This window comes from Phyllobates terribilis, unplaced genomic scaffold, assembly GCF_046119375.1.
Source record: "Phyllobates terribilis strain yellow unplaced genomic scaffold, ASM4611937v1 Scaffold_186__1_contigs__length_3700242, whole genome shotgun sequence".
Classification (NCBI taxonomy): Eukaryota; Metazoa; Chordata; class Amphibia; order Anura; family Dendrobatidae; genus Phyllobates; species Phyllobates terribilis.
In genome coordinates this window covers 1037344-1055625 of record NW_027362946.1, presented here as the reverse complement: position 1 = coordinate 1055625, position 18282 = coordinate 1037344, and the positions used below count along the sequence as shown (strand labels likewise).

The window sequence follows — 18282 nt, the reverse complement described above, 5'->3', positions numbered from 1 at the left end:
GAACATCTGTTAGATGCCCAGGCAGCCCAGAGGCGCACATATAATAAAAGAGCCACGATCAGGTCTTTTAACAAGGGCGATCAGGTGTTAGTACTGATACCCACAGCCGAGAGTAAGCTCATGGCCAAATGGCAAGGGCCATATGAGGTTCGAGAGAAGGTGGGGGCTGTATTGTCACAAAAAGTGAATGGTGAAGAGCACCCAGTCACCTACTTGAGTAGAAAACTTGTCCCGGCAGAGAAAAACTATGGCGTGAAAGAGAAGGAGCGTTTGGCTATTAAGTGGGCCTTGGAATCGCTATGTTATTTACTCAGGCGGCAGTTCCGCCTGGTGACAGACCACTCACCCTTGGTATGGATGAGGAATGCCAAGGAGAGGAATGCGCGAGTCACCAGGTGGTTCCTGTCACTGCAAAATTTCAGTTTCTCTGTAGAACATCGCCCTGGGAAGTCGCAGACAAACGTGGATGCCCTGTCCCAGGCACCCTGTATGGTGTCAAATGTTCAACCCCACAAATTTGAACAGAGGGGGGGATATGTGAGGCAGTGACCGGGATCGTATATGAGGGATGGTATATATCCCCCAGAATGTGTACAGAGACCTATTAAATCCATTGGAGTACACTGCAGTCACGAACTCACCTGCGGCTGCAATGCAGGAATGAAGGTGAGCATGGACCTTGTCAGGCTATCTGGCTAAAGCAGATTAAAAACCCGGCAGGGCCTTCATTTCCTGGAGGAGATTACAGGAAGGCAATGGGGCGGCCTCCTCCCTCCAACCCGGGTTTTTCAGTGTCTCTTGCCACGGGTCCTTTAAAAACCCTGCACTAAGGATTAGTGTTGTTCAGTGTTGGGACCTGCTAGGAGCATAGCAGGAAAGCTTGGCGGACCTGTGAGCAGCTAAATCCACGCCTGGGAAGGCTTTGCACCCATCAGGCTCTGAGTGGCCCGGCGCGACCGTTGCCCTGGCAACCGTTGTTTAAAGGACTTCTGTTAACCCGGCTGCGAACCGGAGGACTTTCTGTTAACCCGTGAGTTGCTGAAATAAAAGCTGTTTATGTTGGACTTGCTTGGGTCACTGCCTCAGTTACTGCACGGTGTGAACAGCGCCGCCTTGCACAAGGTATTTACAAAAAGACTTGTTGGAACAATTTAAATCCATGGGGGCATTGTTAATAGTAGTGGACAACCTCTTTTAGGTCTGGAGGGAGGTCGAAAGGTATCTTTTGGTAGATAGTGACTGGGCCAAAAGAGTTGCTAACCGCAGACGTAGGAAGGCTCCTGTCTTTAGGGTGGGGGATTTTGTGTCGTTGTTCTCAAAAAATCTGCGCTTAAAGTTCACATCTAGAAAGTTTGCACCTAAATTTGTAGGTCCTTATAAAATTATTAAAATTTTAAATCCTGTGACAGTTAAGTTGCAACTTCCTATTGCCTGGAAAATCAATAATTCTTTCCATTCTTCTCTTTTAAAAAAATTTGAGGGGACCTCAAAGCATAATTGAGGTTGATTTGGAAGGGTATCGGGAGTATGAGGTATGGCGAGTTCTTGGTTCCATGTAGGTCAGGTACCATCTGCATTATCTCATTAAGTGGAAAGATTATGGTCCTTAAAATAATTCCTAAGTTAATTCGCTGGATCTTCATGCGATCAGATAGACAGATTATTGGGTGGGGCTGGGGAAAACCCAGAAATCATGGTACACATTGGTACCAATGACAGAGTTAGAGGGAGGGGGAAGGTCTTTAAAAATAATTACGGGGAATTAGGAGAGAAGCTGAAGTATAGGTGGTGCTTTCAGAAATACTGCTGATTCCACTACGTCACTAGAAAGTCAACGGGAGCTTAAGGAGATAATTAAGTGGCAGGAAGAAAGGGTTTGGGTTCATGGAGAACTTGGCTGACTTCTCTGTCAGCTACAGGCTCTACAATAAGGACAGGCTGCACCTCAATGGGTAGAATGCAGCTGTGCTGGAGGAAAAATGGTCAGATGGATGGAGGAACTTTCAAACTAGGATCTGGGGGATGGAGGCTAGCTGTGCAAATAAGGGGTAGAGTAGACAGTGAGACAGTAGGGGTCAATGAGGATTTAGGGGAGCTGGGACATTCAAGGAAAGTAAGGAGGAGAAGTGGCAGTAATAAATGTGCTAATAGTATTAAATGTCTGCAGGCAAACGCAAGAAGTCTTGAAAACAAAATGAATGAATTAGAGACTCACACACAGACTACGATGTGGTGGGCATTACAGAAACCTGGCTGGATGAAAGCCATGACTGGGAGACAAGCATAGAGGGTTACACTACGTTCAAATGCATAGGAAAGAAAAATAGGTAGAAGGGTGGGTATTTTTGTTAAAACCAACTTAAGACCTCGAGTTCAATGATGACATGGGGGGGGGGCTTTGACAATGTAGAGCACACATGCCCAACTCTGGGTGATTATATTTGACTGGCGACACTAGAACCACCACACCTATGTGGGGCCATTATTCTGCGTGGAGGACTTTGTGGGGCCCATTATACTGTATGGAAAGCTATGTGGGGCCCATTATACTGTATGGAAAGCTATGTGGGGCCCATTATTCTGTATGGAGGACTATGTGGGGCCCATTATACTGTATACTGGTTGGCCCACGACTTTGTCAAAGTTTTTCATTTTGGCCCTCTGCATGTTTTGAGTTTTACATCCCTGATGTAAAATCAGTATGGGTAAATGTACATGGAGATGGCAATAATGCAAAGCTGCTAATTGGACTTTGCTACAAGCCTCCTAATATAGCTGAACACGTAGAGGATGATATGCTGCAACAAATTAAAAACAAAAACAAGTCATGGTGAAAAGTGTTGGCTCCCTTGAAATTGTGCCAGAAAATAAAGTAATTCTCCCAGAAAATTATTGCAATTAAATGTTTTATTATACACATTTATTTCCTTTGAGTGTATTGGAACAACACAAGAAAACAGAGAAAAAAAGGCAAATTTAACATAATTTCACACAAAACCACATAAAATAGACCGGACAAAATTGTTGGCACCTTACCAAAAATGTGGGTAAACAAATATGAAAATCACACCTAAAACCAGATAAAAAAGGGAGAAGTTGATTCAATCTTTGCATTGTGTCCATATGTGTGCTATACGAAGCATGGAGAAAACAGAAAAAGGAGAAGAGAACTGTCTGAAGACTTGAGAACCAAAATTGTTGAAAAATATCAATAATTTCAAGATTATAAGTCAATCTTCAAAGATCCGGATGTTCCTTTGTCCATGGTGTGCAACATAATCAATGAATTTACAACCCATAGAGTCAAATATGGTGGAGGTTCAAAGATGTTTTGGGGTTGTTTTGCTGCCTCTGGCACTAGGTGCCTTGACTTTGTGCAAGGCATCATGAAATCTGTAGATTAGCAAAGGATTTTGGGTCACAATGTAGTACCTAGTGTCAGAAAGCTGGGTTTGCGTCCTAGGTCATGGGTCTTCCAGCATGACAATGACCCCAATCATACTTTAAGAAGCACCCAGAAAATGGAAGGAAACAAAGTGCTGGAGAGTTCTGACCAGCAATGAGTCACGATCTAAATCCCATTGAACACCTGTGGAGAGATAAAATTGCTGTTTGGAGAAAAATATTAAAACTTGAGAGTCCTCAAAGGTTGATACCATCTTTTCAGTTAGCCATTAGTCAGTAAGCTTTCGAGACTACTCAGGTCTCATCATCAGACATAGTATAACACAAGATCTGAAGAGTCACTTATTTATACACAACAGGGCACAGGAATAATGCAATAGATAAGACAAGTGGCGTGAAGCAGAACTATTAGTATGGGAAAAGGAGAAGGAGTTGTGGCCAGAAAAATGTTTGGCAACAAATAGATCTATTCTTTTTTTCTTTTATTGCGTGGCGATGAGAATTCATCCTTTTTCTACGTTTTTGCCCTGTCTCCCCTACATACAGACCCCCAGTTGGACATTTGGTACATATAATTAAGTACACTACATTAGATGTGATGCAGCTGAAAGTACCTGGGATCTTGTGGTCCTGATGTGAGTTGGGAATCTTTATCTTGTCCGTGGTCATTATAAATGGACGGGTTTTACATATACAGTCTGTGAGGGTGAATTTTGTAAGTTTCACCACAAAGGTGAAACTATCCTCCAGGTCAGTTTGCTTTACCTCCCTGTACCTTTTCATTCTAACAATGTTAGGTTTCTGGGAGATTATACTTGTTCCTTTTATTTTTGGTTCAACTTAGCTTGCCTTCTTTGCCCTATATGATTGTGTTTTTGTTTCTCACTCAGGGTTTTTGTATTTTACTTCATACTTTCCTTTCCCCTTGTTGACAGTGTGTTGTGGCCTCCCCTCTGGTTCCTCAAGAGGTACCAGAAATTCCTCAACAGCTTATTAGGGAGTTAGGTCCGTGGTGGCGTTTTTGGTTGTGCAGCTAGGGCCTTTCTAGTCTGTACAGAGACTAGTTGGGTGTAGTTGCGGCATTCTCCCCTGTGTGGGTTCTCCGGTGCCTATCAAGATGCGCTTTCCGGTTAAAATGTTTCCCACATTTTGAACATGAAAAAGGCTTCTCCCCTGTGTGAGTTCTCTGATGATTGTTAAGATTTGATTTCGATGCAAAACATTTCCCACATTCTGAACAGGAAAATGGCTTGTCTCCTGTGTGAGTTTTCTGATGTGTGATAAGATATGCTTTCTTTGCAAAACATTTCCCACATTCTGAACATGAAAATGGCATCTCCCCTGTGTGAGTTCTCTGATGTACGATAAGAGTTGATTTCTCTGTGAAATATTTCCCACAATCTGAACATGAAAAAGGCTTCTCCCCTGTGTGGGTTCTCTGGTGCTTATCAAAATGTGATTTCTTGTTAAAACATTTTTCACATTCTGAACATGGAAAAGGCTTCTCCCCTGTGTGAGTTCTCTGATGTTGGTTAAGATTTGATTTCGATGCAAAACATTTCCCACATTCTGAACAGGAAAATTGCTTCTCTCCTGTGTGAGTTTTCTGATGTGCGATAAGATTTGATTTGTTTGCGAAACATTTCCCACATTCTGAACATGAAAATGGCTTCTCACCTGTATGAGTTCTCTGATGTATGATAAGAGTTGATTTCTCTGTGAAATATTTCCCACAATCTGAACATGAAAAAAGCTTCTCGTCTGTGTGGGTTCTCTGATGCTTAAGAAATTTTGATTTCTGGTTAAAACATTTTCCACATTCTGAACATGGAAATGGCTTCTCCCCTGTGTGAGTTCTCTGATGTTGGTTAAGATTTGATTTCGATGCAAAACATTTCCCACATTCTGAACAAAAAAATGGCTTCTCCCCTGTGTGAGTTCTCTGATGTTTGTTAAGATTTGATTTCATTGCAAAACATTTCCTACATTCTGAACATGAAAATGGCTTCTCACCTGTGTGACTTCTTTCATGCCTAACATGATCTGATTTCTGATTAAAACATTTCCCACACTTGGAACAAGAAAATCTATTCTTCGCTGTGTGAATTTTTTGATGTTTAAGAAAAGACTTTTTGAGAGGAAAACTATTTCTATATTCTGAACGTGAAAATGGCTTCTTTGCTTTAGGAGCACTTCGTTTTTTAATGCTTATTTTGTGACTTTGATTTTCCATAGTAGTCAGTAATGAATCAGAAGACAGGACCTGTTTCAAAGGATCAGATGACAGATCTTTGCTGTGAAGGGATGATAGTATATCTGGAGTAATGGCATTCACTTCAATTGTATCCTGTGGGATTTCAAGATCATCTGATTTAGAAATTGAAGATGTCAGCTGTCCCTCTGATCTCCTGGTACAGTCATCTGCCAAGAAGAAAACCAATTATTATTTTTTAATAAAAAATCCTTGAATTTTATATTTCTGAACAATTGTACTTAAACTGTCCGTAAAAAGGCAAGTTATGTATATAAAAAAATTCAATTATTCACCAGGAGAATGACCGTTCAGAGTCTAATAGAAAGCCTCATACTATGAACCAGTAGAGCATGGTGTTCATTCTGTCTCTCTCATCTCACAAAAAAGCAAAGCCCCACTCAGGTCCATCATCTGTCACTGGAAAAACAGAGGTTTCCACATTATTAGGGTCTCAGGGGCTCTTGAACATGGCTTCCATAAACCAATCCAGCAATATCAGCTCTCCAAAAGTCAGATCTCCCCCTTGCTTCTGAGCCTTGCAGTGCGCCCAAACCACACTCAGCATCCATGTGTTTGGCATTACTATAGTGAGAAGATCCCACTTAATTTATGGCGTGTCTCCTGGAGCACAATCTGGGCAATAAAATGGCATATTTGCAATTTTCACTCTCCAACATCCACTGTGTGCACAGGTGTGTCCCATCTCCTCTGGGAAGTCTACTTCTCCTCCTGCTTCGACTCCTGTGACGTCTGCTTTTGTCACCAGGCGCCGCCTTATTCATTCTGCAGGCGGTGCTGGTGATGGAAGAGACATCAGAACCAGAAGCTCTATGAGGCGCAGGCTCTGTTCAGCCAGTAAGATTAGGGTGCCTGGGACCTGTAGTACCATCCAGTCTGCCAGTATGGGTGTGTGTGCTGTCCAGCTGGAGTAATCTGCTCCCGGCTTCAGCCAACTGGAAAGCACCACACCCTACTAAAGCTGGAAGCATATTGCCGGAAGCTGCCAGATACAGCCTTGTTCTCCTCTGGTTCAGTCATCTGTGCTCAGCTCCCGGCTTGTGTATTTGTTTCCTGTTGTGACCCCGGCCAGTTTACTGAACTACTGTTCTGACCCAGCTACCTGACTATTCTTCTTGCCATCTCACACCACAGAACAGCAGGTAACACCATGGCCCAAGCCTAGGGGTCTCTGTGTAAGTCCAGATCTATGTAGAGGGGTTAAAAGAGTGATGAGCAAAGTAATTTGTGAAATCTGTAAATGGGGTATATAGTGCCAAGCCTATTTGTGGTGGCCATCTTTTGAGCTGCCAGGTGACCATGAACAGTGCCCCCAATAAACTGTGTCTGCAAACTATTCCAGCAAGATCTGCATTCAAATAGCTAAATGTTGCTCTTTTCCTTCTTAACCTGCTATGTGCCCACACAGTAGTGTACAACCGTATATATGGTATTGTCAGATTCAAGAGAAGTTGGAAAATAATTTGTAAGGTCCATTTGTTTCCTTTAATCGTTTATGAAGAATTCCAAAGTTATCACCATATAAAGTGACACACGTCAGATTTGAAAAATGGGCCCAGATAGGAACACAAAACTGGCTACAGGAAGGGGTTAAATCAGTGAATTTTGGGCTCTAACTACTGTAGTCAAAAACTGTGAGTACAGACAATAACACATCTACTGAAATTAACAAACTCCGCTATCTTCTTCAGTAATAAATGAGTAACTAGTGGTGAAACCTCTCTGGGGTAATTAGAGTATGGGGCTCGGTGGCTCTTGGCAATCTAAACTATCTATCTATCTAAACTAAGGGCCAATATTTTCTGTCAGATGAGTTTCTTGAAGAAATACTAAACATTTAAAGGAAACTTTTTAAAATACTGCAGAGCTGAGGTGTCTTAAATTTAGATCTCGGGCATTTGGAAGAGACAATGGAGATCTTTTTTTAAAGACTACCAGGGAGTTACAGACTCACATAAGTGAGGCCGGCCGATCCCACCACAATGAAACTACATACAGAATGAACTTGTAAAAAAAAGAAAGAATATAAAAACATGTAACATCCCCAACAACAACGTATGTATGAGGGGAGAAATCCAACACTAAACCGGAGTCACACTCATTTATGGTGGACCATTGGAGCTACTATGAGTTCTGACCAGGAGAGTAGAGAAAGTATTAGAGCTCCACATTTCAGGAGAGATTGTGCAGTAATCTGAATTCCTTAGGATTGAAAACAATGGAATTTATCTTTAGCCATGCCAACACATCTCCTGCAGGCGTGAATAAATGTATATTACAGCCATCAGCCACGCACAGCTTAGAGATATATCATGGCACAGGTGTAATGTTTTTTATGTAGTTTATCGCAATCCTGTTTAAAGGGAAACTCTGTTGTTATTGTACAGAAATTCACACTTGGCCCTCACTGCACATTTAATGTTGTCGATCATAAAAGTGAAGTTTGGCCAGAAAGACTGGACCTGGTCTTGTAGGGACCATATGAGCACATTCAGCAGCACAGAAGGGAGAGAAGGTAGATTCATCCAATAAGATATCAGGGTTCTAGGAAGCCAACAGCATCATTACCCTCCACTTTCTCTTACAGGCCCATCATAATATTTTTCTGTGAGTGATTTTCTCACTTGTCAGCACATTCTACGTACGCTGTCATTTGGCTTTGTAGTTTAAAGATCTGGACAGGTAAGGGTCAGCGTCTCCTAATCCCAGGGGGTAGGTGGATCCTCCAGGTTGTAAGTTCTATAGAAAAGTACTTTAAATACCCAAAGTCATTTGAACAGTTTTGGGTGGAGGAGAATGTTGTGGCCTAGAGGCAAAATGGTGATCACACGATTGTGATACGGCCGGACTACACCACCGATAAAGCAGCCACAGCCGGTGACTGAGAAGAATCTGTGACTTCTCAGCATTTAGTGGTCACTACTCACCTGGGTAGTCATATGTAGGAATCTCCTCTTTACACCGCTCATCACCCCTCACATATGTCTCTGTGGTATTAATATGGGTCAGATCTTCACCCTGAAACAAATATTGTAAAAGTCACAGACAGATGGAGAAGTCCCATCTATGATCAGCTCTAATCCTGCCATCTCCACCGTTCTCATTACACAAGTATAAAATATATAATACTGGTGGATAAAACAAACACACACACACACACTGATAGAATCCGGCACTCAAAATTGCAGAAAGTATAATTTTAATTGTATAGTTAATAGTCCAACAGGAATATAAGAAGAGCAATCCACATAAATGTAAAGTTTCGGTCGTTAAACCACGACCTTCATCAGACGGATTGCTAGTGAAGCAGGACACCAGTAGTAAGCAGCGCTAGGGAGCCGGGGCATATAATGCCAAGCGGAAAGCCGCTACTTACTACTGGTGGATAAAACAAGACTGAGCACAAGACCTTCACAGCCGTCTACACATCATAGGGGAAATCTCATGACTAGAGATGAGTGAATGTTTCAATATTCGGTTTGGATTACTATCGTCGAATTTGCAATATTCGTCGATTTATTAGTCAGACATTCGCCGAACATTACCGAATGTCATTGGATTCAATGGGGGGCAAAAAGAAACGCATACACAACAACACCTTCAAATGGGCCCAAAAGCTGCCAAAACACATCAAGCTAGGGCCCGACACCAGGAAAGTGCCATCAATTGAGAGTACAAGTAGTATAATAATTATTATTTATTATTATAGCAACATTTATTCCGTGGCGCTTTACATGTGAAAAGCAGTCACCAACTAGTACAAGAGAAGAGAGGACCCTGCCAGCAAGGGCACACAAACAATCTACAAGGGATACAGTAAGTCAGGGTACAGCTGGTCGTGCAGCGGTATGCTGGAGCGAGGGTTACTGCAGATTGTAGGCTTGCCAGAAGAAATGCTTCTTCAGCTTCCTTTTCAAGGTTTCCATGGTAGGCGAGAGTCTGATGTGTTGGGGTGCAGAGTTATACAGATGGGGAGATGCACAGGACAAATCTTGTAATCTTGTATGCGACTGTGGGAAGAAGAGATAAGAGGGAAGTACAGAAGGAGATCTTGGAAGGATGGGAGGTTGCGTGCAGATAAGCACAGGGAGACTAGGTCACAAATGCATGGAGGAGACAGGTTTTGGATGGCTTCGTATTCCAAAGTTTGTTTTTTCAACTGGAGTCTCTGGGCAACAGGGAGCCAGCGCAAGAATTGCCAGAGAGGAGAAGCTGGGGAATAGCGGGGTGACAGGTGGATTATTCAGCCAGCAGAGTTTAGGATAATTTGGAGGGGTGTGAGAGTGGTAGAAGGGAGGCCACAGAGCAGGGATTTGCAGTAGTTGAGGCAGGAGAGGATGAGGACATGCACTGGTGTTTTTGTAGATTCATAGTTGAGGAATGTGTGGATACTGGAGATATTTTGGAGTTGGAGTCAGAAGCAAGTGAAAAGGACTTGGATCTGACGTTTAAAGGACAAATCAGAGTGAGCAGCCATTGACTTTGATGGATGTGTTAGTTGAGGGGGGGAGGGATGAGATAGTGGAAAGATGATGAATTCGGTTTAATCTATGTTAACTTTTGCAAATCTAGCAGAGAAGAAGGACGAAATAGTGGACACACATTGTGAGATTCTGGTTTGTCAGGAGGTCATATCAGTTCCAGAGAGGTCGATCTGTGTTCATCAGCATAGAGGCGATACTGAAAGCCATGAGACTCTATGAGCTGTCCCAGCCCGTAGATGGAGAAGAGCAGGGGTCCAAGAACTGAATCTTGGGGGACACCGACACATAGGGTGCGAGATGAGAAGGTGGTGTGTGGGAGACACTGAATGTCCAGTCAGTTAGGTATGAAAAGATCCAAGATAGGGCCAAGTCGGTGATGCCAAGAAAACTGTATGCTTTGTAGATGAGGGCCAGAAAGAACATGTGCTCCAGTAGATGACAAGCGCTGCATCAAATGGCCTCTGCTCCTCTTCCTCCACCTTAGCATCACACACAGTACAGTCCTCAGAGGTGGCACCCCAATTACCCTTGCTTTCCCCAGCGTCACAACTTTCTAACTGCCCAACTGACTGTGGGGAACCACAGATGGGCGACTCTGCACAGCTGTTCACACATTCTATTCTGGGGCATCAGAGGTCTGATACAAAACTTCACAGACTCAAGAGGGGGAAAGCATGTGTAGTGATGTCCAAATTTTATTTCAGTTGATCTGGGGCCGGAATAAGTATGGTCCACGCAGAATCCAAACCCTCGTCACCAGACGTTAACCCTTGGAGGTGGGCATGGATGGGTTGGAGAACTAAACAAATACACACCAGAACATGGAGAACTAAACTACTACACACCAGGGGATGGAGCACTAAACCACTAGACACCAAGGTGTCACTAGACAGCAAGTGTTGGAATTCTCCAAGGCCTGGGGGACAAAACGCTGTATCTAACACTTGGTCCAGTGTTTCTGTCTCCTCCACCTGCGCCCTCAACCTCTGCCTTAATGAGACACACGTTCCAACAGTGCAGATAGAATCCCCCCCACCTCCGTGCTGCGCAGCCAGGGCTCACCACAATCAGGCAGTGTTAAAATGAATATGCCTTGGAGATCGTAGTCATACAGCTGAAGAGTTGTGGACAGCTCCCCAAGCCGAGTTTGAGCAATGGCTGACTTCACTGAACCTGGGCAAGGGAAAGCAGTGTGCGATAACTGTGCAAACCTGGTGGCGACTCTACGCAGGGGCAACCTCACACACGTGCCTTGCATGTCCTTAACCTGATAGTACAGCAATTTCTCTGCCACTATTCCAGCCTGGATGCGCTGCTGCAGAAACCATGGTCTCTGTGTGCTCACTTAAAACTATAAAGATGAGCAGGATCTTTAGTATAAAAACCAGACTACTAGACAACGAGATAACTCCTTCATGATGATAGAGGCTACCATCTCCTTAGCTTGCTGCTTGTACTTTTCTGTGGGAATGAGCTTGTCTCCAACCAGCCTCGAATATTTCCAGTGAATTATGGCATGCCATGGTATTAGCAGTGCACCCAGTACCAGAAGTGAAGCCATCCACAATTTCCTTCTCAGGAGTTTTATTTGGTAGACCGAGTGGCTGCTCAAACATTGGCTTCTTACAAAGGAGCTGAAGACACTGATTGGCAGTAGGTGCAAGTTTCTCCAGCATGACCTGTTTGTTATTGTTAGATATCAGAGGGAGAACAGAATTGGGCTTTGCCAAGGTGCCAGATTTCATCTTAAGTCTTATAGACCCTGCCCTTGCGGGCTTACATTCTACAAAATGGTGGGGAAGGAGACAGTAGGTTGGGGGGTTGCAGTAGCTCCAGTGGTGTTGAGGTGGCAGCGAGGTAATGGCATGCTGTAGGCTGTCTTGAAGTGACAGGTTTTCAGGTTCTGTCTGAAGGATCCGAATGTGGTGGCTAATCGAATTCCAGAGGATGGGGTACATTCAGAAGTCTTGTAGGCGATTGGATGAGGAACGAATAAGTGTGGAGGAGAGAAGAAGGTCTTAGGAGGATCGGAGATTACGTAAAATAATACATCGATTAGTTCAGACATGTACGGAGGAGAAAGGTTATGGATGGCTTTGTAGGTCAGTGTTAGTAGTTTAAACTGAATACGCTGGGCAATTGGGTGCCAGTGAAGGGATCTTATAGATTGCTGGAGCCAGTCCACAGTAAAAAAGCAGCCAAAGAGTGTCCGGAACCTTCACACAGACTTTTGTTAGCCAGGGCTGCTTCTCGGCAGGGTTGGATAGGCCCACGAAAGAACAGAAGAATCCTCCGGTGGGCCTTAGCTTCAGGAGAGTTCATAGCGCAAACCTTGCAGCTGCTATGGGGCGCTTGAGTGGGGGAGAAAGGTGGGCCCTCAGAATCAAATCCTCTGATGGGTCCAATGTTCTTCAGTCTGACACTGCTTCTCGGTGACAGTCCTATTTCACCACAGCCATATTCTTTAGCTCAGTGAAAGGACTGGCATAGAGGGAAAGCTGTCATTTTCCCAGGAAGTCCTCTAATGCAGCTTTTTCCATAAGCAATGGCAGCCCGTCCGACATCAGCTCACACTTCTCAGTGGTGCTTAGTCACACAGAAAGATCTTTCTTTATGCCTTGAATTTCATGACTACAGAGTTGGGCAATGGCCTGATCTGCAATGCGTTTTGAGAAATAATGTGCATCAGCAAAGCCATGATTTAGGCTACTGAAGGTCATCATTAAGCGAAACTCATACAGCTTTCTCACAGACTGAAAGGGGAGTATCAAGACTTCCAAGACAGCCAAGACTTCCCTGTCCTCACCAAGAGAATGACTGTCCATGTTCTCCTCCTCATTATTACCCAATCCACGTTGAGATGAGACGAGAGTGGGCTTTGCTCTGCCTGTAATGCCTCCTCTTTAATTGTGAGCAGCGGGCGTTTTGGTAGACAGAGAAGCGGGATGGTGATGCTAATTATGGCATCATCGGCGCTCAACATCTTAGTGGAATCCTCAAAGTTTTGGAGGATGCCACAGATGTCAGACATCCATGCCCACTCATCAGCTATTATGTGTGGAGGTTGACCTGAATTCCAACGGGCATGTTGAAGCTGGTACTCAACAACTGCCCTCTGCTGCTCACAAATCCTTCCCAGCATCTGCAATGCTGATTTCCAACATGTGGTCACATCGAACACCAGTCAGTGAGCTGGAAGCTGCAAACACTGCTGAAGCACTGCCAGGGTGGCGGAAGCTGTAGTTGACTTTCTGAAATGGACACACGCGGCGTACTTTCACAAGCAGCTCTGGCAGATCTGGGTAGGTTTTGAGAAACCGCTGAACTACTAAGTTGAGAACATTTAGTGTTTGCTCATCACTAATGTGTACCCCTGTAAGGAGAACAATATCAGTAGCAAAGAATTAATTTCAATAGAGTATAACGATTAAAATGGGGACCGACACCTCTTCCACTACAGCCAACCCAGCAGATGGAGACCAACCAGGAGTGGTCACATTTCCCTACATTAAGGCCTGACACCACCAAAATGGTATCAATTCCACTAGAGTAGAAGTAGTATAATGGGGATCGACAACTCTTCCACTAAAGCCACTCCAGCAGATGGTGACCCAATCAGTAGTGTTCACATTTAAAAAAATTAGGGCCTAGCACCAACAAAGTGGCATCAATTTCACTAGAGTAGAAGTAATATAATGGGGACCAAAACCGCTGAACCACTAAGTTGAGCACATTTGTGTTCGCTCATCACTAATGTGGAGAACAATATCAGTGTAGCATCGGCGTCTCTGCCCTCTGCCAGGCAGAGACGCCGTCCCCCTTACCGGCGCGCTCCTGCCCCGGCATCTTCTGGCTCCCCTGCTGCTGCCGGCGCTCGCAGCTTCCCGGGCACCGTGCTTAGGGCGCGCGCGCTCCCTCCCTCTTAAAGTGGCCGCTCGCGCCGTCCTAAGGAGTCCCCGGCCAATGGCCGGAGGACTTCTCATATATAAGGCACCTTCTCCAGAATGGAGGTGCCCGTGTAAGGTTGTTGCTCTGTGTATTAAACTTTGCTTCATCCCTCAGGTCCCGCTGCCAGTCTGACTACCAGTCCAGTCCGCCAGTCTGACTACCAGTTCAGTCCGCCAGCCTGACTACCAGTCCAGCCCGACAGTCTGCTTCCAGTCCAGTCCGCCAGTCTGTCTATGGGCTTGGCCAGTCCGCCTATCCGGAGCCTTTACCTGCTACCTGTCTCTGCCAGCCGGAACACACTCCAGCCCGACAGTCTGCCTACGGTCCAACCCGCCAGTCTGTCTATGGGTTCGGCCAGTCTGCCTACTCGAAGACCTTACCAGTAACCTGTCTGTTAATCTTCTTTACGTGCCTTCCTGAAGGAATGGCAAGATCCCGCCTCCCTCTTTTTATATATCCCCCCCTCTAGCCTCCTTAAGCCAGCCCACCCGAGCATTCTTCCCAATCCCGAGCCCCGCTTTATTCAAAATATTCCTAGCCCACCTCCTGGCCCATCCCGGTCATGTGAGGCCTCCATCCAGCTTTGCTTGCCTCCTGCCCCCTCCTTGACCACATACGGCCAATCCGGCTTCCTCTTAAAATTAACCCTTTTTCCTCCCAAATAAAAACACTGCTACTTTAATTTGGATAATTTTGGCTACAGCGGCCATTTTATTAACAAACAACATAAAAATATTTAACAGTGTTATAAAACAAATAAATATGAGGGGAGGGTTCTTGGAGCTAATAGATCTGGCATGAATAAAACTAAAACTCAAACCACCATGTTACCCTCACGCGTGCACCACCAGCTCAAGGGCACCAAACTTCCACCTTTCTTGAAAGATTATCCACCGAAAAAGCTCCCAGGGTAAAACCCCGTCCAGAGCCCAAAACAAATGCCAGATCCCCCATTCCATTTAAAAGTGCCTGTGATTGTACCAAAATCATTCCACCGTCAATTCGTTTACCCAACTCCAAGAACCCCACCCCCCACCAACCACGAACAGCCCTGACACCTTAGGCTCGTGAGTGCCCCAAAACCACCAAAGCCCTCTCAATCCCTTACTGGATAGCCAGGGCCCAAAGATCAATACCGATGTCATTCAAGTGAATGCCATCTTCTAACCAAAAGTTTCCAACTCCTTCCTCAAGCTCATAGTGTCTCACACTAACCCCCCCCCGTTTCTGGATACAAAACTAGATACCGCCCTGTTCAATTTTATCCGCGCCCTGTTAATCCCCTTCACAGACCTAGCCTCCCTCCATTTTAATCTTGGCACAATATCTGACCAAACTGTCAATACTTCCGGAAAAGACGTCCACAACCTAAGAAAATCAAAGCGAATGTCTCTTATCAATTCTCTAACAGGCCTTGCCCCCAAATCATTCCCTCCCAAGTGCACCACAAAAATATCAGGTGTACGATCCAACCGCTACGCCTTGTGGAATTCTGGAAGAAACCTCCTCAAAATCATTCTCCTAAAAACTAACCACCGAACCACTACCTGTTGGCGGCCAAAACCCAGCTGCCTACCGTCATGTCTCACGTCAGCTCGTAACGCCCCCCAGTGCACGAACGAATGACCAAGAATCCTTGCTAACAAGGGAACGCCACCTGTAACAACAACAACAATTAAAAGAAATAATAACACACCGCTCTATGAATGCCTACCTACGAACATAAGACAAATACCGAAAAGAACTCCACCTTCCAATCCGCTTAATCACCTCGGTACCTAATCCCAACTTATCAGCCTCGGACGCCTCCCCGATTCTGAAAGAATGTGAACCAAACACTTCCGGACTAAGTCCCAATTCCTGAATTCCTTTTTTGAAAACCGCTATAAATTGAAAGCGCGATAAAAACTCACTGTTATGCACACGCCCGGGCTGAGCGGCGTGTGCGTGTGATTGTAGTGATTCCACTGGACCATGAACCGGAGAGTGCCTGGAGGGGCGTGACTAAGTATCTGGCCGATCCGACCAAGATGGCACGACGGCATACGACGCCAGTGCACCAGGGAGAAACCGGGCAGAGGGACCAGGTGCTACTCCAGGTCAAACTCCGGACACGGGGGTTGACCCACACAGGGATTACTGGATCAGACTGGTTAGGCTGGCGAACAGACTGGAGGGTATAGGCAGGCACGACTGGTATGCAGGCAGGCGGGTAAAGGCAAGCGCAGCTAGAGTGCAGACAGGGAGGCACTAGCAGGTAGGAACACAGGCGGGATAGGACCCAGTACACACTGGGACTCAGGAACAATACAGGTAGAGGGGTACAGGCAAGCACAGCTAGAGTGCAGACAGGGAGGCACTAGCAGGTAGGAACACAGGCGGGATAGGACCCAGTACACACTGGGACTCAGGAACAGGCAGGTTAGGCTGGCACAGACTGGTGGATATAAGCAAACACGGCAGGTATGCAGATGGGTGGATACAGGCGAGTATGCAGGCAGGGAGGTACTGGCCGAAAGGACGGGCTGGAGCACAGAAAGGTTAAGACCCAGTACAGACTGGGTCACAGAACCGCAGATGCGGTAGACAACCACAGCAGAGAGGGAACGCCCGAAGCGGTGGGCAAGAACAGAGCAGGACAGGGCTGCAGGAGCAGCGAGCACAAGCAGGGCAGGACAGGACTGCCGGAGCAGCGGGCAGAAGCAGGGCAGGACAGGACTGCCGGAGCAGCGGGCAGAAGCAGGGCAGGACAGGACTGCCGGAGCAGCGGGCAGAAGCAGGGCAGGACAGGACTGCCAGAGCAGCGGGCAGAAGCAGGGCAGGACAGGACTGCCGGAGCAGCGGGCAGAAGCAGGGCAGGACAGGACTGCCGGAGCAGCGGGCAGAAGCAGGGCAGGACAGGACTGCCGGAGCAGCGGGCAGAAGCAGGGCAGGACAGGACTGCCGGAGCAGCGGGCAGAAGCAGGGCAGGACAGGACTGCCGGAGCAGCGGGCAGAAGCAGGGCAGGACAGGACTGCCGGAGCAGCGGGCAGAAGCAGGGCAGGACAGGACTGCCGGAGCAGTGAGCAAGGAGTCAGAGCAGACTAGAACCGCCGGAGCGGTAAGCAAAGGAGTCAGAGCAGACTAGAACCGCCGGAGCGGTGAGCAAAGGAGTCAGAGCAGACTAGAACCGCCGGAGCGGTGAGCAAAGGAGTCAGAGCAGGCTAGGCTGAGTAGGGGGGACAGGGCTCTGTTCACACGGAACAGACAGGAAGGGAAAGGCAGAGCCAGACACCCACAGGGTACTTGCAGTGAAGTAGCGAGTGGACCACAAACTCACAAACGGGAGTACAGAGACAACAAGCAGGAGTTAGGTACGAGTTCAGACTCTGCAGAAAAAGGAAGGGAACGGACATAGAGGCAAAACAGGTAAAGGATAGGAGAGAGTTCAGACTGGAACTGAGTGTACGGAGGAGACCGACACTGCAGCGGGATACAGGAGCGGGTCTGGGAATACGGCCCCCAGAGAGGCAGGACGAACAGGCAAGGAGCGTGTTCAGACAGGACAGACAAGATACAGGAGCGGGTCTAGGTAATCAGCCCCTAGAAGGCGAGAGGAACAGGCTAGGAGCGTGTTCAGACAGGTCAGACAAGATACAGGAACAGGTCTAGGTAATCGGCCCCTAGAAGGCAGGAGGAACAGGCTAGGGGCGTGTTCAGACAGGTCAGACAAGATACAGGAACAGGTCTAGGTAATCGGCCCCTAGAAGGCAGGAGGAACAGGCTAGGAGCGTGTTCAGACAGGCCTGGAAATACAGCCTCCAGGATAGGCAGACAAGAGAACACAGAACGGGACCTGGCACCTTCAGAGTGCAAGCACACACTGAAAGAAACACTATGCTCAGGCAGGGATAGATGGGCGCAGCTGAGCTATATACCAGGTGACAGACAGCAATAGGCTGAGGACGCACAAGAGGTGTGACCCACAGCAGGTACAAAAAGCAGGAAGTGATCGGGCGCCGCCCTTAAGCAGCAGAAACAGACAAACAGACAGCAAGGAGGGAAGCCAGAGAGACATTCTGGACTGGAGATCAAGTGCGCGCTCTTGCACAGTGGGAGATGGACCACTATGCAAGGACGCCGCCAGGTATGTTACAGTACCCCCCCCCTTACGCCCCCTCTTCTTCAGGCCT

General features: G+C 46.5%; 1 protein-coding gene across 1 annotated transcript in view; it reads right to left on the bottom strand.

Annotated features, from left to right (window-relative positions):
* The window catches only part of LOC141212785 (uncharacterized), a 100941-nt gene that overhangs the window by 69211 nt on the left and 13448 nt on the right, over positions 1-18282 (bottom strand). The window contains exons 4-5 of the mRNA XM_073665092.1: positions 15888-15992; positions 15699-15766 (exon numbers count right to left, since the gene is read on the bottom strand). Of these exons, the coding sequence (XP_073521193.1) occupies positions 15699-15766; positions 15888-15992 (173 nt within the window). The remainder of the gene's footprint in view (positions 1-15698; positions 15767-15887; positions 15993-18282) is intronic.